The sequence below is a fragment of the Pseudocercospora fijiensis genome (assembly GCF_000340215.1).
Source record: "Pseudocercospora fijiensis CIRAD86 unplaced genomic scaffold MYCFIscaffold_4, whole genome shotgun sequence".
Lineage (NCBI taxonomy): Eukaryota > Fungi > Ascomycota > Dothideomycetes > Mycosphaerellales > Mycosphaerellaceae > Pseudocercospora > Pseudocercospora fijiensis.
In genome coordinates, this window is record NW_006921535.1 from 537638 (window position 1) to 556977 (window position 19340).

Sequence of the window (19340 nt, forward strand, 5' to 3'; positions counted from 1 at the left end):
GAAAGAGTTGAAGTTGACAGGACTAACCCACAACTCGCGCGACCCACGAAAGTGGTTGAAAAAACAAGTCAAGAGACGAGGCCGTGTTCAACGTGACCGCCATGGACGATACGTACCAACAGATACCCAGGTTCTGTCGACAGACATTCAATGCGTAGCGGTAAAATCAGTCTGTAAGTCACAGTCACATACTAAAACAAGTGCTTGGCTACCTACGATTGAGAGCCATGCAATGCCATGCCTAGGCCAAAAAAAAGAAAATGTGGCCTCGATGCGTGACCTACCAACTTAAGCGGGTTTTCTTTTCGCCTAAGCTCAAGCCAATAGACGTCTGAATCCCGATCAGACTTGAGAATTGTATACACTCACACTCACTGCTAACTACTTATCGAAGCAAGCAAGCTGTTGCTTCGCTCACAACAACCAGAAACCCCCGAGAAACATCTCAACTTCCCATTACATACGTCATTGAACAAGCCAATCACTCCCATTATTCCCCCCATCCAAAGTTTGATAATCCATAAAATTCTGATACTCAGGTTGCGCAGCAACAGCAGCATTCCCATTCCCAGCCTCCCCATTACCCATCGAAATCGCAGCGGCATCAGCGGCACCCGCACCCGCACCGGGACCACCATACGGCAATCTGGGCATATTAAAAAAATCAAAAACGTCAAGATATTCCAACTCATTGGGAGCCGGGGTTCTCGCGGGAGTAATCGAAGAATTGATGCCGCCTTGCTTACCGCCAAAATACTGTCTAGGCTGTCTTGAGATCAGAAAGTCCAAGTCGTAAGCGCAGCGGCGCATGTCTGCGAGGATTCGGACGGTGGAGGGAGTTTCGCGCACGCCGGAGGCAGGGACGGGTGCGCGTTCGGATTCGCTGTATTCGTCCATGACTCTTTGCAGGAGAGTTGCATAGCGCTCCGCCACCTTCCAGTAGTAGCCTATTTCTCGGAGAGTTTCGACGAGAGGGTTAATGGCAGGATTGACGTGGTGGTCGATGGTGGAGCCATGGACGAGCAAGAGTCTGGCGGCGACCCAGAGGCTGAAAGCGAAAGGAGGTCCGAGCTTTGTGAGCATGTTGTTACCACGGACGTACGTGCACAAGGCGCAGATGTCTTCGACTGCAGTGTGACATCGTTGACTTGCGCTGAAGGACGGAGTGAATATCGGCGACCTAGTTGTGGGATATGCGGCTGAGGAGTGCAGTCGGATGACAGTCCTGAGGAAGCGCTTACGTTAGCGAGTCAAACCGGTCAACGCGTGCATGGCCTGGATTGGCTGCCACAGGGCTCAAATGGTACATGCAAGAAGTGATGCAGGACTTACGTATGGTAGGTGATATGTAGCATGATCCAGATGCAGTTCACGATTTTGTTCCCGCCGTTGGGATTGAAGAGCCGAGACATGTTGCCATACTCGCCCGGAAGGCTGAACTTCCACTGGTTAAGCTTGCTATCGAGTTGTCGGTACTCCTTCTGCCATTGTTCCACATCTGATAATGCAGAGATGTCGACGGGCTTCTTCAGAAATCGATGGATTTGCGACATGATGCCAACAATCTCGATGTAGTAGCTGAAAGAGCCAAGGTTCTCAGGATGATTCATCTCGCCGAGATGATGTTGTTCTCCTTCAAGCGTCTGAAACCAGCGGGTATCGACTGGCTGATTGCGGGCGAAGAGATCATCTCTACAAGGCAGCTTCCTGTCGATCTCCTTGTCGTCCAGAGCAAACTCAAATGCAGTAGCGATGGTCGCATAGCGGTCAAGAAGATAGACCATCCAGAACAAGCGACGCCGGCTTTCGTCCTCAATGAAAGATTTCGGCTCCGGAAGCACCATGGCGCGAAGCGTATAGATCGAGGGAAAGAGAGGTGCTATGGATGCTGAAGTAGTCTCTACAGCAAGGCCTAGCTGCACCACGCTTCTGGTGATCAAAGCAAGCAAATTCCATCCGGGCGGGCCATTCGAGCTTCCTACCGTGTCAAGAGCCAGTATGACCAGTGCCTGAAGTGCCTTCACAGAACTGTTTTCCAGACCATAGAGAAGAACCTTTTGCTTCGAAGTAGTATGATACCTTTGCCGAGCTTGGTCACTCAATCTGGGGTCTGTTGAGAAGCGTAGAGTTGTGGCCACGATGGAGTGAAGAAGGATTCGATCTGCCTCCTCCAGAGCATTAGGGCCAAACAACGAGTCAAGCGTGCTCCGTCGATGGAGAATTGGGCACCACGTGTTAATATGCTTGAAGAAGAGATCTGTCAAGGCATAAAGCAAATCATAAGGAGGGAAGTCCTGATCCTGTGATACTGCCTTCATAGCACCGTCCTGAGCAGCAGAGATGTTCAGACTGGGAGACTCAAGGGGCGGGTTGCTAGTCGCATACTCGTTTGGACTTGTCTGTGATAAGTGAATAGAGTGCTGTTGCGCATGATGCTGCATTTGGCTGCTCTGATCTGCGTCGTTGCCTTGGTTAGAGTGCAAACGATTGTACTGAATTGCTGCAGCGGTTGGATACATGTCAGGAGTTTGCATGAAAAGGGCGGTTTGGGAACGCTGTCCATGTTGCGAGTGCTGTGAAGCCGGCGACACATGAGGTTGGACGGGTGGCAAGTGAGCAGCCAGCTGCTGCAAGACCTGTTGCTGTGTATTCAACACGCCCTCCAGCTTATCTTTTAAGAGTCAGCAATGTCCTATTTTCTGAAACTCTATACTGGCTGCAAGTCCCCATATGGTCATGCCCGTGGACGCGGCCGCATGCTCCGCGCGACTGCGGTCGACATGACTGCGGTGATGGATGCTTCTGAGACGTCGCAATGGGGAAAGATGGGAGTCCCGCTCACCAAGTCTTGCTTCAAGCTCTCTTCCATAGCCGGCACGAAGGCCAGGTTTCTTTCGCTCCTTGTACTCGCAGACCTGGGCATTGCGGACACACCAACCGCACGAAGGCTGACCTCTATCGCATTTGACCTGATCTCATCGTCAATACCGCGGTGCTCACCCGACGCCACGTGGGAAACGCGCGTATTACATGCCTTTCGCTGCTTGCACAACTCACACGACACGCTCATTGGACGCTTTCGCTTCCTGGAGCCATCGCCCTCGCCCTCGCCCTCGCCGCCGACATCCTCTTCCTCCTCCTCACCACTCCACCCCTCCTCCTCTTCCTTATGCTCGGTGCCATTTCTCGGCGAGCTACCGTTCCCGGCAGCGCCGTCTTTGGGCGAGACGAGATTCCGTGGCGTAGAGCTCATTCGGAGGTCATTGTAACGAGAGAGAAGAAGTCGGGGAAGAGCGACCGAAATCGCGGTGGTTTTTTCCCCGCACCGCGAGAGCGCGAGCTCATCAGCGAATCCAACAGCATCCAGGCCGACATCAGTGAGTGCCGGCTAAGGCTATTTCTCTCGCGAGTCGGCATTGTTTTCCTGCCTGCGCATTATGCTCTGGCGCAAGATCCACTATCCACTATCCACTGGTGCCACTCAGTGCGTGGGAGATATACAGCGTAAGGGCACCCGAGTCTCCCATAGCGAACTTGACCTGTTTCTTCCTCGCCTTCACACTGTCCACCTACCTGTGACTGACCCGTTCCTCGCACGTTTACAACCGCCGATATCGAGCTCGTCGAAGTAATCCACTCCCAGAATTCCTTCCCCCAATCCCGAGCGCAGCCATGGCGGCAAGCAGGAGCAGCGTCGTATCATTCCCCAAAATCAAAGAGATCAAAACGTACATCATACAAGGAGTGGGCTCTGGCGGCGACTACCACAATGTCAAAGGCGGACATTGGTTGATTGACTCAAAGATATCGACGCCGATGTCAGGTTACGAAGCATACAGAAAATCGAGAACGAGTTGGGGAATCAATGTTCTTGGCTCCTTCTGCGTAGAGATTGAGGCTACAGATGGCACCAAGGGCTTCGCAACTGGTTTCGGTGGCCCTCCAGCATGCTGGCTTGCAGCCGAGCACTTCCGGAGGTTCTTGATTGGAGCAGGTGTGTATTGCCGTTTTGAGGCATTGATTCGATACTTTTGCTGAGCGGACTAGATCCGAGAGACACAAACCATCTGTTTGAGCAGATGTACCGAGCGTCTATGTTTTATGGTCGGAAAGGTCTCCCGGTAGCCGTCATATCCGTTATTGACCTTGCCCTGTGGGATCTTCAAGGCAAGATACGAAATGAGCCAGTGTACAAGCTCATCGGCGGAGCAACCCGAGAAAGACTACACTTCTACTGTACTGGCCCGGAGCCAGCATCAGCGAAAGAGGCAGGATTCACAGGAGCCAAGGTCGCGCTTCCATATAGCCCAGGTGAGGGCCCTGAGGGCATGAGGAAGAATATCGAGTACCTGCGACAAAAGAGATCAGAAGTTGGTCCAGACTTTCCACTGAGAGTTGACTGCTACATGAGTCTCAATGTCCCATACACAATCGAACTGGTCGAGAAGTGCAAAGATTTGAATATCGATTGGTGGGAGGAATGTCTTTCGCCTGACGATTTCGATGGCCAGGCACTGCTCAAACGCGCCCATCCTACGATCAAGTTCACCACGGGCGAGCACGAATACTCGAGATATGGCTTCAGAAAGCTCATCGAGGGTCGCAACCTCGACATCCTCCAGCCAGATGTAATGTGGGTCGGCGGACTGACGGAGCTTCTGAAGGTATCCGCGATGGCCGCAGCTTACGATATTCCTGTCGTGCCTCATGCGAGTGGGCCATACTCGTACCACTTCGTCGTATCTCAGGCCCACAGTCCATTCCAAGAATATCTGGCCAATTCGCCTGATGGCAAGAGCGTCCTGCCGGTGTTTGGAAACTTGTTCACGAATGAGCCGATTCCGACGCAAGGTTACCTTGATGTTGCAATTCTGGACAAGCCCGGATTTGGTCTGGAGTTGAACCCATCTGCGCCACTCATTGACGCAGCGGGCATCCTCAACCCGGCCCCACAAAAATCCTTGCCTCTTCATCAGCAGACACAAGAAGAAGCCAAGGTGAACGGAAGCTCGTAGAGCAACAGCGTGATTGGCGTTCCGGCGCATCAGGGAATCGTGTTCGCGGATACTCGGAGCATCGCGAGATACATGTGCAGATTTGGATAGTTTTGAATGAATTTGGAGCAGTGCGTACGTACCTGCCGTCTGCGCCTCAAACTTCACCTACATCAGATTCCTTCGGCGATGAGCTAGAGCCGGCCAGGTAGCTTTGATTTCACATGCAGCATAGTATCGGTGGTGGCAGTAAATCCAGCCTCGGCTCGCTCGGCACTACCTGCGAGGATCGTTCGCCTCACGAGGCTGTTGCCTGATTACCAAGTGCTGTCAAATTAATCATGTCCAGCAACAGCCTCGAAATCCCAGTGCCAGACCACCGGTGTGAAGTCAAATGCCGCGTCCATCCTGCAGGACGAAGGAGCCACCGTTACATGTACAGGGTTGCGTCGATCCAGTCACCTCTCCGTCCAGGAAATCTGCGGTGAGACGAAGGAAGCACGGCACGAAGGCCACGTGTGAGGCTTCAGGTTCAAAGGGAGGAAAATGTCTATAGGCACTGTGAGTGGCCGTAGTCCATCTATACGTTCACCGCGGGAGCGTAAGCCGCAAGGCCGCTTGCATTCGTTTTTGCCGTCCGAACGATGCTTTGGACAAGCATTTGGCATCCTTTTGAAGGTGGCTTGGCTTGCGCCTTGCTGCACGACGGGCGTTGGACAAGACGCTATTTGGCCCCCACGCGTAGCTTCCCGCTGAAAATAGGGCAGATGCTGCGAATGGTGATGAGGACTTGGATGGCTGATCGGCGATGGTCTTCCTGTCCAGGATACTCGGGACAACTGATCTTGATTGTGTGAGCGTGATGTACGGTAACCTCGTAGCAGCAACACGTCCACCGCCTGCGTGCCGCCAGCCGTGAGAAAATGGTGTCTGCTTGTATTTGAAGCCGCTGCGTGGAGCGGCAGACAAGCGAGAAAGAACGCCATACACCTCGTGGGCGGTGAGGCCGCGTCGTCCGAGTTGTTGTTTGGACCTGCATCCGCCCCGAGCCTCGTCGATTGCTGACGGCTGCAGTGAAGCGAAGAAGTCTGCTTCGTCACTTGGTGAGCAAGAGCAGGGAGCAGCAACAACGTGGGAGCAGGGATGTAAAGGTAAAGGTTCCGCTTCCCTGATCCCCGGCCGCACTCCCATGCATTGCACCTTCCCACTATTCGCCGTCTCCAGCAGTATGTCTGCCCACCAGCGCGGAGCAGCATCGCTAGTGACTTCTAGCGTGGCAAGGCTCCCGCGAACCTCAGATGCAGTCTGGCAAAAGTGGGAAGGCATGCGCATGCTACTCGGACCGCTGACGACCCTCTCACGACCAGCACCGTTAGTCCTGTCCTATCCCTGATCACAAGCCGGCGGAGTCATCACGGCTGCGCTGGATCGGCCTCGGCCTCCAGAGGACTAGCACAAGCAGACCGCAGTCTCCGTCTCGACTCCATCTGGCCTAGTCTCTGAGACTACATCTGGCCTTGATGCCAGCTCGGACGTGCCCGCGAGCGGAGCCTCACTACTGCACCCAAGACTACCCTCACTGGCCTATAGCATGACGGAAGGGTCATCGGCTGCCATGCGGAATGCTGTCTACGGATGATGATGTGCATGGCAGCCTTCTGACTGACCCTATTACTTATCCCGCAGTCCTGCACTCGACGTCCGAGAACGTTTATAAGATGGCTTAGCCCAAGCTGCCACTGACGCTCTTACACTTGACACCGCCGACTCCTGCCTCCACCGCACATATCTTGCTTCGCCTACTCATTCTACTTCTATGCTGCGTTGATCAGCGTTATCCGCCTGGACGTCTGCTTGTCCTACTGGAGCCCTCAGTCGGAACATTCGAGGCCATGTGTCTACAGGTGGTGGAACGATACTCGGTGTGTCGATGCTTATACTACAAACACGCTGTCGACCCCTGCGCCGCGAGGGCGCAACGAGGGCACTGTGTCCAGGAGAAAACCGTCCTAGTCGGCTACGCTTGCGAACAACATTCTAAATATCGGTCACAGCCCGACAAACGGAGACACCAATTGTCTGATTCGGGCTATGCAAGTGGCGGCTGGAGCTCTTATATACCGTGACATTCCCGTTGTCGACAGTATCAGCGGACACCTAGCATGCTACACAGCCCCGTCCACACGAACAGCAAGGTGCTTATCGCCATCGCAAGGCACTCCTGCGATCCAAGAGAATCTCTCTCATGTGATCCCACACCCATATTCGACAAATCTGGACACAACATCCATTGCTCGCGTTTCTGGGAGAAGCATTCGGCAGTGACAGATGCCGGACGCCCTCACGGAACCTGTCAACCTGTCTCGAGGGCACGAAGGAATGGCGGGAGTAGAAGATCAAGGATGAAGCTCTTCCGGATCGGCGGTGCAGAACGAAGCTTAAGCTACGCGGCAGCTTGCATAAACCATGCACACAGCAACGATCCCGTGACAACACGGAAGCTACAGAACAAGGCCAACAGCAGAGTACCACCCTAGACATTTCGATTGTGCTTTGATCTTATAACGGAACTCCTAGCATTTACATCGGAGTTGGGACTGCGAGCGTTTTCGCGTGGCATTGGCAATGCTTGTAATCTACGATTGATCCCCACCTCTAGCCGGGCTAACGAGGACGTCATCGCGGGCAGGCACACCAGATCTTTCAATACATGTATTCTTATTAATCCTTGATCATCTTCACACGATCTACAGTTATTTCATCACACCCAGGTACGGTACTTGCTTCGTAATTCCTGCACATGCACGGAGACAGCTTTCCTTGGCAATCATAGGATGGATCGAAACTTTCTGTAGCTACTCTCAATTTTGCCACACGACCAATCGCGTCCTTTACAAGGCGAAAAGCTGCTAGCGGGAAGCAATTGGCCACGTACTTTATTTCAGAGCTTCGCAATCAAGTATCTTCACCAGGCGCTACCTTCGAACGACAAGACTTCCATCTTGTCTACAAACCCCGCTGACTCAAACAGGCAGCCAAGTTCTATAACGCTTTCCCTTTCAAGTTAGCAGCTCGCTCCCTTCGAACTCTATATTTAGAGCTGTAGACAGCAAGCAGGTTTCCAAGTTGGGACTTGGAAGAACATCAGCCATAGCAAAGTCCTTGAGCAACGAAGCAGAGTCGTGGCACATGACTTGAATGGGATGAAGTCTATATTAAGGTGCGTAACCGACAGTAAGCAGTAGACATCGAACTCTCTAGAAGACTACGTATATTACGGCGACTAGTATTAGTAATCATATACGACTATATAGCAAGAACACTACTTTCTAATCCTAATAAGCTCCTAATTAACACCTAGGCCACACCCTCATTATTATTATTTACGCCCTAGAGTATTCCTGTCGATTACTACTACAGAAACACCTCCCGAGCCCCAATTCCTCGCCACTCCGGAACAACTAAGATGCGAAAAAAATTCTTAGCTCCGAATTCTAACAACAACAACAACCACCAAAAAAAAAAAAAAATTGAAAATCTCGCAAAAATTTCTGCATTTTTTTTTAAAAACGAACAAGCCTGGCAAAAGCGATGATGTTGAGGAAGTAGACAATAATCACCAACCAACCACACGTCGTGAAAGTGAACAATATCTTGAAAGTCTGGGCCCTCGAAAAGCCGAGAGCGGTAGAATATTGACTGGATTTGGTATTGCCGAGCCACATGCCTACCACTTGGGGTGGAAGCCTTTTGCAATGGCCGTACCAGTTCATGAGAGTCCTTCGCTCGTAGAGATCTACATGTAGAATCCACTTTAGTACCAGGTAACTAGGATATCTCTGGGCGCTTGGCCGATGGGAATGAATGCACAGGTGCACTGCATCTCAGTTCAATGAAACGGGGTCCCAGGCACAGGAAGGTCAGCTCAATGCGCGCATGCCCGTGGAAAAGATCAAAGGCAGGGCAAAATTGTTCGAAGGAGGTCAGCATGCGGTGAATTTTCCTTGTCTATGTATGAAAGCCAAAGCGATCCGAGCATCGCTGCTTTCTTCCTTCCTGCATGCTTCATTCCCAATGACCTCCCTCCCTCCCTCTCTCACTCCCTCATCTGCAGCATCTGTATTGCAGGCATGCCGCAAAGAAAAGACCCTCCTCTTCGGCTTTCCTCTCATCCCCTCCCCATCCCCATCCTCAGCATTAGCGATGCAAGATATCTCTTGCAAAGTGCTGAAATTTGTCGTGTGTCCGCAGGTCGCTACCTGAGAGCGCGCAAGACATGTAGTCTGCGAAAGAACCACACTGCACTCCCCAAAAACATCCACGGCGCGTGGAAAAAAGCTGACAAGCAGGCCGGCTGAATGCCAGCGGACCCCAAGTGCGCACGTGTCAATCAATCGGAGGAGGTCGTAAGGTATGGTATCTTCCGTCGTAAAACCAAAATACATGTGTTACAACAAAGAACGGAAATCATCATCATCAGTGGCGTCCAAAATTCGTGGAACACCTTCAATCAATTATCATGGAAAGGTCGTATGTCTCATCATCATTCAGTGGCCGCGAATGACGATGCCGTGGCGCCGGGTCGTGCCTCGCTTGTAGTCGTCCTCGGACTCACTGGAGCAGTCAGAGCCATCGGAGTAGCCGCAACGGTTGCCGCCGCAGTCCAACTTGACGCGAGCACCAGCACGAGTGATACCGTAGCGCTCGCAAGTGCAGCAAGAGCTGGTGCTGGAGACGGAAGAAGGAGTCGAGCTGTTGCTGCTACGAGAGCTGAGTGATGGAACATCAGATTCCGCATCACTGTCGGGCTCGGATTCTTCTTCGGAAGAAGACTCCTCGATTTGCTGCTGGGCGAATTTGGCGGTGAGCTGCTCGAGAGTCGGATGCGCGAACTGCTCGGTGCGGACTTTGCGGGTCTCTTGTGGTTTGTATGGCTTTGGGCTGACGATTTCGGATTTGTCGAGGGGTCGACCCTTTGGGACGCCGTTGGAAGAGATGCGGCGGGATTGGCGAGCTGCCTTGGATGAGGATACGGGTTGTTCGGCAACCTTGCCGTTGGGAATGTCGAGAGTGTTCAACTTGCGGCCGGTGGTGGGTTCGGTGACGGACTCGCGGGCCGGATCGTGGGAGACGTGGTAGCCATCGATGATGTAGTAGTACCAGTATCGCTGGCCTTGCTTGAGAGTCTGGCCCTGGAAGCGGAAAGTGCCCTTCCAGCCACCCTGCTTGGAGGAGTCCTTGGAGAGTGGGAGTTGTCCCTTGTAGTTGTCCCAGGACCCGAGCAAGTGGACGGTCTTGACGTTTGCCGAGGTGCGGAGAGTGAAGTTGAGCTGGATAGCGGCCATGATGATATTGATTCCGTTGAGGTGTGTATGTGGTTTCTTCGTGCAAGAATCGTAATTAGGGAGAAAAGAATTGCGATTTGTCGGAAGTCGTGCTGAGCAAGCAAGAGACTGAGAATTAGTGGTTGGTGGTTGATAGTCGGCCGGCGACTAGCGTAGAATGGAAGTGTTAATGGGGATGAGTTTTGTTGGTTTTTCTTCTGGATTGGGGATCGGCGGTGAGGTTGGGGCAATTATCAGTGAGTAGTATAGTGGCGATGAGCACCAGGCCCTGATTAACAGACAAGAAAACAGAAAAGAGGATAAAAACTAAAACCCAGCTCTTGGATTGACACGCTTGCTGAAGAGAAAGGGAAGGGAGTGCTGCGTGAGGGCAGGGCGGGTATGTATATGCTTCACAGCTCGGCGTGCGGTAGTAGCTAGCCGTGTCCTGCATCGCATCGCGCAGCACACTGTGAACGAGACTATTGGCAAGCTGCAGCAGAGCGCGTACATGCTCGTCGGTGGAGGTCGTGCAGGAAGATGTGAAGTCGTTGTCCAATCAAAGCCGCGCATTTGCCGCTCGGCCACATTCACACCTGCCTCCAATCAGGCTCGCGTCCGAACCTTCCACGCCACCGTCCGCCTTCCTTCCACCTCACCACCTCACCACCTCACCACCCCACCACCTCACGTACCACCTTCCCTCATACATGTACCTTTCTTCATCTCAGCATGCGTCATTCGGACGTCTCGCGTTCTATACATGGGCGCACTTGAAGGCTTCGTGACATCCTATCTACGACTTTCTCCAGTGGTACTGATGCTCCTATTTCAGCCGACTGTCTGCAACATGTCCTACCCTAGATGAGGTGCTAGCCAGCAGGACCTCGCTAGTCATGGAGTTGAGCCCCCATACCACGCCACTCACCCACCTCCACTTGATGTAAACTGTGTTGTATTCAGAAGAGGGCTAATCTACAGAAAGCCCAAAGATGAAGTGTGCACAGTTGTAGCCTCAGGCATTATGCACGTGATAGCCAGCTACATACACTCTCCAAGTCACCCCCTTATCGCGTGTATACAGCCAAACAAGCAAACTACTAAGGCAAACAAAGGGGTATTAGGTATAGAAACAACTAGACTACTTTTAGGCTAATTAAACAAACAAACAAATAATATATCGCCGACCTAGGACTAATACTACCCCCGGGGTATTATTAGCAAACTATCTATTTAGTACTTAGTAGTAGGCTAAGCGGCGCTCTTAATCGCAGCCTTATAATCTACTAAGTTTAACTACTAAACAAAGCGACTATACTTAAGCTTATTAAGCGGCTTAGTAAAGCTATTAGCGATCTAGTCGTATATACTAATTTAGGTAATAACGATAGTAATATTAGCGATCTTCTCGCGGATATAGTAGACCCTAGCATCTATATACTTAGTACGGCTATTAATACTCGTTAACTAAGTAATAGCGATTACTAACTAATTATCCTCGTATAGCGTAATAGGCTTAATAGTGCCCTTATAACTAATTTCCTCTAATAACCGACCTAGTATAATAGCCTTCTTCGTACTAGTTATTAACTAAATATACTCGGCTTCTATAGACGATAGTATAATAAGCGTCTAATAGCCGGACTTATATAATAGAGGTCCGCTAGTAATAGTAAAGTAGAAGCCTCCTATAGAGCGACGAGTAATCGGATTATTAGCCTAGGAAGCGTTATAGTATCTAACAAAGTTAAGCTCGTTCTTATTCTATATACCTCGGAAGTATAAGCTACGGCTTAGAGTACTAACTAGGTACTTAATAAGCTAAAGAAGCGCGGTATAGTGCTTCTTAGTAAAGGACGGAAACTAATACTACTACTACTACTACTTATAGTAATAGTATAGGCTACCGAGGGTAATATAACCTATAGTAATATAGGCAGCTATATTTAGTATAATAGGATAACAAGACGGTTGCTTAGGCTAATAACTAGAGCCCTGCAATATAGGCATTATAGAAGTGTAATATAAACAATATACTATACGAGGTTAGTACTCTATCTATAATATAGAAGGAGGCCTCTTATATAGGCTTAAAACTTAGCCTAGGTATATAGGGCCGGTTACTAGCTAATATCCCTCCCTTTCTTCGTATCTAACTAGATACGCTTTATATTGCGCGCTCTAAACAAACAGTTATATAGGGCACCTCGGGTATCTTAGCTAAGGCTATTTTTTAGAAACTCTATAATAATACCCCCGGGGTAGCATTGTTCCTAGATTCTATTAATATACAAAAACAACTTCCTAAGCAACTAATCTACTACGCTAACTTGCTGCTACTTTAACGTACCGTAATCCTTACTAGTAATAACCTTATTAGCTAGTCGATTCTCCTAAACTCCTCTATAGGTATTAAAGCTATTAGCGCTAAAGTACTCTACCTCGAAGTAAGCTTAATTAACGAGGAGGTTAGTAGCCTTGTCCTATATAGCCTTCTCCTACTCGCGTAGATAGTCCTTAAGCTCCTCCTTACTAAACTAGAGGATTTGTTTAACTTCGTTCTAAACAACGTAACTTAACTAAGGAATTCTACCGACTAGGGTATTAGAAATGTAACTAAGGCCTTCGACTAAGATAGTAGTAGGGAAGGCGAACGGTACGAAGGTATTAGAACCTAGAAGGGCGGTTAGATTATAGTACGCCTTAGTAACCTTAGCGACGGTTAAGTTGTCGTAGCCCTTAATCTTAGTACTATCGATAATATAAGAGTAGCCTAGGTCGATTAATATACGGTCGCTCTCGGGCTTTAGATCGCTATATAGAAGGTATAGTATCTAAATAGAGACTTCGCATTCCTTTAGAGGGTTAAGGATCTACTAAGCTACCTCGCCTTCGTTAGGCTAACTATCGAATATATAGCCGAGGTCGTTGTTAGTAAGGTGCTTATTAGTAAGCTTGCTAATCTTGTTTAGTAGAACTAGGCTACGGGCATTAAGCTTCTTAACCTAGTTCTCGAAGACCTCTAGTTCGTATATACCTTCGATAATAGTTAAATAGGCGGTCTTATCCTTAGACATAAGAGAAACCTTAATACGTAGATAGCTAGCACCCTTACTAGCCGCGAGCTTAACTATATCTTGTCCGAGACGAGAAGTCTCCTTAGTAGGGCAGTTCTTATAACTACTATTACCTACCTTAAAGTACTTAGTAGGCTTAGGGACAGAGATAAGCTCGTATATATAATTAGGTCGAAGGGCAACGGCTAAGAGCTATAAGGCGGGATACTAACGGACGATTTAGTTGCTTACTCTATAGGTTTAAAGGGTATTACGGCCTTCCTACTTAGACTTAGGCAGTTTACGTATATACTAAAAGAATATACGAAACTCCTCCTATATTAGGTCGACGATAAGAGGAAGGTACGCTCTACGAGGCGACTGTATCTAACCGAAGACCCGAGGGAAGATAGCATTACTAGTCTAACGAAAGCGGTCGAAGGAGGTACCTTAGCCGAGAATGCTAGTAATTAACTTATACCGACGCTTAGTCGGCGTAAGATCGCGAGTAATAGTACTAGTAGGGTTAAATACGTAGAGTTCTAGGGAGGTCGGGGCGGTAGTAGGACGTCTAGGAAACTAGTTAGTATAACTAGTCTTAAGGGTAGTAAAGGCATCCTAACTAGCAACCTCGCGACTAATCTTTAATAAGCGACCGACGAGGACACTCGCCTTAGCACTAGTATAGAGACTATAGACCTTAGTAGCCTTCTTAATATAGTTAGCATATATAGTAAACCGCTCTTTACCTAGCTTACTAAGGTCGTCGAGCTATTAATAGATAGATAGAGCGGTAGGAGCTTTGCCTATAGAGGCCTTAGGAACTATATCGATTTCGGTAATAAGATACGTAATAGAGTCGCCCTTATAGGAACTATAGATATTCTTAGTTAATAGGATCGGCGAGAGGCCTCTATCTCTACGCTCGCTAAAGGAGCCTTCGGAGGAGATATCTTCTAGTAGTATATCTAGTATATTAATATCCGAGTTACTATAGTTAGTACTATAGTTAGTACTATAGTCGGTACTAGAAGGGGTACTATACTTCTTAGTAGCCTTACGGAGGGCCTAGCGAGTATACAATGCCTTCTTACGCGCTACTTCGGCCTTAGCGCGCTCGTCTTAAACTTCTTAAGGGACCTTATAATTGCAGGTCGAGCGACGATCTTTAGCCTGCATTTCTATAGCGAGCGTAAGACTAGTAGCCGTATCGGCCTCGGTTTCTAGGCGAAGAGCCTTACGTTTAAGGATATTAACGATAGGAGCCTCTTAACCTTTAATAATAAAGCCTATACTATTAATACGATAGCTCTTCTCTTTTAGTAAATCCTTAGTTATCTATATACTAAGATCTACCTAAACGATTACATCGTAGTACTTCTTCTAGTAGGCTGTCGTAAAGTCGTTAAGTGCAAAGGATAAGTTAAGTAACTACTTGCCTACCTTCTTACTAGCGGTAGATACGCGATAGATTATAGTATAGGAAAGGTACTCGGCGCCTTAAAGACAGACCTTATACTTATTAACGAACGAAGAGACCTGCTTAGCACGCTCTTGTCTATCGTAGGCGAAGTTAATAAGGCTCTTAAGAAGACTGCTTAGTCCTCCCTAATATTCGAAGGCCTAGTCGAGGGTCTTAAAGCGTAAACGAATCTAGGTACCGGCTATCTCGAGGCTATAGACGATAGGAAAGGCTTATTCGATATCTATATCGTTAAGAACCTCGCGCTTAAAGATACGCTTACCGATAGACTAACGCAAGTTGTTTATACCGTACGTAACTAAGATAGTAGCCTTCTTAATATTCCTATTAATAACGCGTAGTAGAGTGCGAGCGTTCTAGATCTTCTTTTAAGGGTCTTTAAGGGCGGTAACGATCTAGAAGTAGTGCTCGAGGCTAGTTATAGCAGCTAAGGCGCTATCGGATAGGGCTTCGATCGGAACTAGGGCAGCTAGGCTTAGGTTAATAGAGGTAGGTAGGTCGTTACTACTACTAGCGCCTAGCGGATTCGGGGCGCCGGAAGATATAGTCGACCGAAGCGGAAGTAGGTTGTAAACGAGTTTGCAAGTGTATTCGTTGCTTAATAATAATAATTAAAGGGTTTAGATAGAAGGGGGGGATAGTTAGGTAGTAGCGAGTTAGTTAGTAATCGAGTAGAAGAAGGAGCTTAGGAAGCTCGCCTTAAATATAGTGCGAAGGTAACGTAGTCCGTATATTCCGCGCTAGTAAAGCAAACGGATAACGGCTATATATAAAAGTGAAGCTATATACGAGACTTCTTTATTATTAGAAAAGGCTAAAGTTTAATAATCGATCTAGCTAATTTCTAGTAGCGACTACGCGCCTTTTATTAAACTTTAGCTATCGTAGACTCTCGCGTGCTCGAAATGTAACTAGTTAGTTCGAGTCCCTAGTAGAAATCTATAGTAATAAGGCTAGCGGGACTAATAATACCCCCGGGGTAGTATTAGCTTTTCTCTAGAGATACTCGGTAACGAGGAGCAAGTCGCCTAGGCCTAGCGTAGCTAATTAGTCGATATATTAGCCTATAGCACTGCCGTTATAGGTGCAGCATTACCTTTTATATTAGTAAGTACGTAAAGGTAGTCCGTACGTTCACCTTCTTTCTTCTTCTAAATACTAAGCTTAATAGCCTAAGGTCCCTATTCTTAGAGGCTATAGGCCTAGGTTACTATATCTATCTAAGTAGTAGGAAGGGAGAGGGATAAGGGAACCTCCCTTTCTTAGTTGTCCTATATAACTAGTACTAATTAGGGTAGGAATAGTCTCTAGTAGAGTATCTTGTTATAGTTAATATCTAAGGGTAGTCGCTAGAGTCTAGGAAGCTAGAGGGAAGTAGTCCTAGAGGGTAGAGGGTTAGGTTTGGCTATCTTTCTAATGCTACCCCCGGGGTATTATTAGGAAAACACGCCTCGTATAGTTCTATCTAAAGAAAAACAAGAGCAAAGGAATAAAGTTATAGCAATATCTCGAAGGCTAAAGAGTAGAATAATAGATAAAGTAAAAGCAAAAGAGAGTAACAACTATAAGCATTAATACCGTAGGAACAAGCAGTAAGGACTAAAGCTATAGGGCGGTACTATATTAACAGCGCGGAGAAGGCAAGGAAAACAATATAGTAGAGGCAGGGAAAGATAAGCAATTATTTAGTCTCGGGATCTAGCTATAATTCTAGGCGGTCTTCGTCGCTAGACTAGTCGAGCTCCTCCTCGGAGTTAGAGTTAGATAGCTAGAAGTCTAGTTCACTATCGGAATTAATATCGGAAATGCTCTACGTATAATTAATACGTATATAACCCTCCCTTTGTTTATAAGTTATTCCTAATAGCTTACTAAGACGTATCTAGGGATACGTATAGTTGTCGGGCAGAACAGGATCTATAATCGCGGCAGGATCCTCCTCCCGATAGGCATCTAAAGTAGGTAGAGGGTCTATAGAGGCATTAACTTCCTCCTCGGTCGGGGGAGGGCGGGTAGGCTCCCTTAATTCGACGACCTTCTTTAGGTTAGCCCGGGGGTGCGAGTGCTTTAAGGTAGCACTATTAAGTTCCTAAAGACGGTACGTAGAACTATCGTAAAGGACCTCCTATACTCTATAAGGCCCTTTCTATTTAAAGGCTAGCTTATAGAAGTAACTATATTCTAGCTCTAACCGGTATAGGAGGACTATATCGCTAACCTTTAGAGGTTCCTAATTAATAGCATTATAGTTATTAAAATACTATTTAGCCTCTTTATAAAGGCGCCGTTGTCGAGTAAGACCCTTCTAAGAAGTCGTAGTTATATCCTTAAGAGCCTTAGCCCGTAGGGTAAGAAGATCTGCCCTCGTACGAACAGACCCCTAATTGTAAACGCTATACGTACGATAGGACAACTTAATAGGAAGAACGGCGTCCCTCCTAATTATAAGCTCTGCTAGCGTAAGTCTAGTCGTATCGATAATAGTAGTTCGATCCGCCTAGAGAAGGGCTAGAACGCGGGTAGAGATAGGAACGGACCTATCCCCTCTATTAGTTATCTTAGATAGGGCATTAATTAAAGACCGATAGCTACGCTTAATAATAGCATTCGACTAGGGATAGTATAGGGAGATACGAACGTTTTTCGCCCTATACGAAACAAGTAGCACTTAAACTTCTTTAGCTATATTGTTCGTAGCGTTGTCTAAGATAATCTCGTAAGGTATTCCCTAGCGGCAAAACAGATCTTTAAATAGGAAGGTAGCTATATTACGAGTATTAATAGCGCCGTAGCCCTTATAGAAATAATAGTCCTCCGGCTATCGAGAAAGACCCTCTTAAATAATATATAAGCTATTATTGCGACTAAGATAGACCCTATCGCTATACTATCGCTCTCCGACTAATTAGGTAGTAGGAATACGTAGCTCTCCTAGACGTCGGTAGCTATTCCTAAAATTGCACTTAGGATAGCTCTTATAGTAGCGGGAGACATTAGCCTATACGCTATCCTACTAGTAGCGCCGACGAAGGACATCGAAGGTGCCCTCCGCCGCCCGGTAGCCGAGCTTATCGTAAACGGAACGAAGGATCTCTTATCGGGCTACTAGGTCGTTAATAATACGCTAGAGAGGTATATTAACTATCGCTTATCGCTAAAGGATTCGATCTTTAACTAGGAATCGTCGAGAGTAGCGAATAACCCGACGGTATTAACTCTTTAATAGGCTAGGCGCTTTCTTCGTATAGGTTAGGAAGTAGGCGATATAATAGGAGTCGTCGGAGTAGACTCTATTAAGGATATTATTCCTCTCTAGTTTATCCGCCTTAGCTTTAGCCTAGTCGTTATCGTTAGTAGTAGGGTTCTTATCGGGCTAGTTACTAGGTTAGTTACTAGGTTAGTCGTTAGTAGCAGGCCTAGTAATCGCTAGTATAGTATTAATATAGAAGGTAGCGAAGAAAGTGCGGTTAATTACCGTATCGATATCCTTTTCTTCTATTATCTCGGCGATGTCCTCTTCTATAGCGGGCCTTCTAGAAAGGCTATCCGGTCTAGTATGCTTCTTACTAGGAACGTAGAAGACGTCGAAGTTAAACAAATAGATCTAGGCAACCTACCGAGCTATCGTAGAGTTTAGCAGGTCGGAGGCTATATAGTTAAGCTAATAGACTAGCGTCTAAGCATCGATTTATAAGCGAAAGAATATACTAAAGAGCTATAGTCGGAACTTCTTTAGAGCCTTATAGACTCTAAGGCATTCTCGCTTGCTAGCATCGTACCGGGCCTCGATCGGTTTCTATAGCCCTAAGTCGTACTAGATAGGGTGTCGCAAAGATAGTTCTTTACAATTATACTATATTAGTATCTCGCTATAGCCTTCCCCGCTCGAGTTAATAGTAACAATTATTAAACCCGTACCCTCTAAGTAGTTAATAGATATTAGTATAGGTGCGCTAACGAGTGCCTTAGTTACCGTATCCTTAGCCGCTTAGTAAACGGAGGTCTATTCGAATTTAGTATCCTTCTTAAGCAAGGCGTATAAGGGCTTATATACTAATACAAAGTTCTCGACCTAGATATAGAAGTAGGAGACTACTCTAAGCTAGGTTCGGATATCCTTCTAATAGGTAGGATCTAGCTAGGACACTATCTTTAGGACCCGTGTATTATTAGGATAGCGGCCGTTCTTATTAGTTACAAATCCGACAATTAGACCCCGTAGTAGTTCGGGTTAGTTTAGTTTAGTTTGCTAAGCCGAAACTCTAGTTTGGTTTGAGTTGGTTTGCTAAGCAACTATATAAGTAGCTGGTTCGAACTATATAATTTATCGGTTTTTAAGAAGTGTACGAATGTATACGTAGCTTCAAGCAAGCCCTTTATAAGACTTAGCAGTGTAGCCGGCAGCGTAGCCGGCATTTTTAGTCCTTAGTACTTATAGATTTTCGAATCCTACTTAGACTACGTAGTTGTACATAGGTACTTA

At 47.5% G+C, this 19340-nt stretch overlaps 5 protein-coding genes across 5 annotated transcripts; 3 read left to right on the plus strand and 2 right to left on the minus strand.

Annotated features, from left to right (window-relative positions):
* Positions 1-337: 337 nt before the first annotated feature.
* On the minus strand, positions 338-3786 carry MYCFIDRAFT_203337 (uncharacterized protein; the record flags this gene model as incomplete). Its single annotated transcript, XM_007927903.1, has 4 exons — positions 338-1225; positions 1333-2671; positions 2843-2969; positions 3733-3786. 4 exons carry the CDS (start codon positions 3784-3786, stop codon positions 466-468), a joined length of 2280 nt encoding a protein of 759 aa, XP_007926094.1. The 3' UTR covers positions 338-465.
* A 3100-nt stretch (positions 3787-6886) lies between these two features.
* MYCFIDRAFT_136993 (uncharacterized protein) lies at positions 6887-7120 on the plus strand (the record flags this gene model as incomplete). Its single annotated transcript, XM_007927904.1, has 1 exon — positions 6887-7120. One exon carries the CDS (start codon positions 6887-6889, stop codon positions 7118-7120), a length of 234 nt encoding a protein of 77 aa, XP_007926095.1.
* On the plus strand, positions 6887-7866 carry MYCFIDRAFT_153411 (uncharacterized protein). The gene has a single exon (XM_007927905.1). The coding sequence runs from the start codon at positions 7157-7159 to the stop codon at positions 7529-7531; it is 375 nt and encodes a 124-aa protein (XP_007926096.1). The 5' UTR covers positions 6887-7156; the 3' UTR covers positions 7532-7866.
* A 1049-nt stretch (positions 7867-8915) lies between these two features.
* Positions 8916-10672, plus strand: MYCFIDRAFT_211106 (uncharacterized protein). Its single transcript, XM_007927906.1, has 2 exons — positions 8916-9392; positions 10311-10672. The coding sequence occupies exon 1, from the start codon at positions 9005-9007 to the stop codon at positions 9350-9352; it is 348 nt and encodes a 115-aa protein (XP_007926097.1). The 5' UTR covers positions 8916-9004; the 3' UTR covers positions 9353-9392; positions 10311-10672.
* Positions 8916-10672, minus strand: MYCFIDRAFT_211107 (uncharacterized protein). The gene has a single exon (XM_007927907.1). It carries the CDS (start codon positions 10337-10339, stop codon positions 9542-9544), a length of 798 nt encoding a protein of 265 aa, XP_007926098.1. The 5' UTR covers positions 10340-10672; the 3' UTR covers positions 8916-9541.
* Positions 10673-19340: the final 8668 nt, after the last annotated feature.

What these genes read in the sequence shown, in the direction of transcription:
- MYCFIDRAFT_153411 (XM_007927905.1), top strand. Translation starts at nt 7,157, where the DNA reads ATGCTACACAGCCCCGTCCACACGAACAGCAAGGTGCTTATCGCCATC.
- MYCFIDRAFT_211106 (XM_007927906.1), top strand. Translation starts at nt 9,005, where the DNA reads ATGTATGAAAGCCAAAGCGATCCGAGCATCGCTGCTTTCTTCCTTCCT.
- MYCFIDRAFT_211107 (XM_007927907.1), bottom strand. Translation starts at nt 10,339, where the DNA reads ATGGCCGCTATCCAGCTCAACTTCACTCTCCGCACCTCGGCAAACGTC.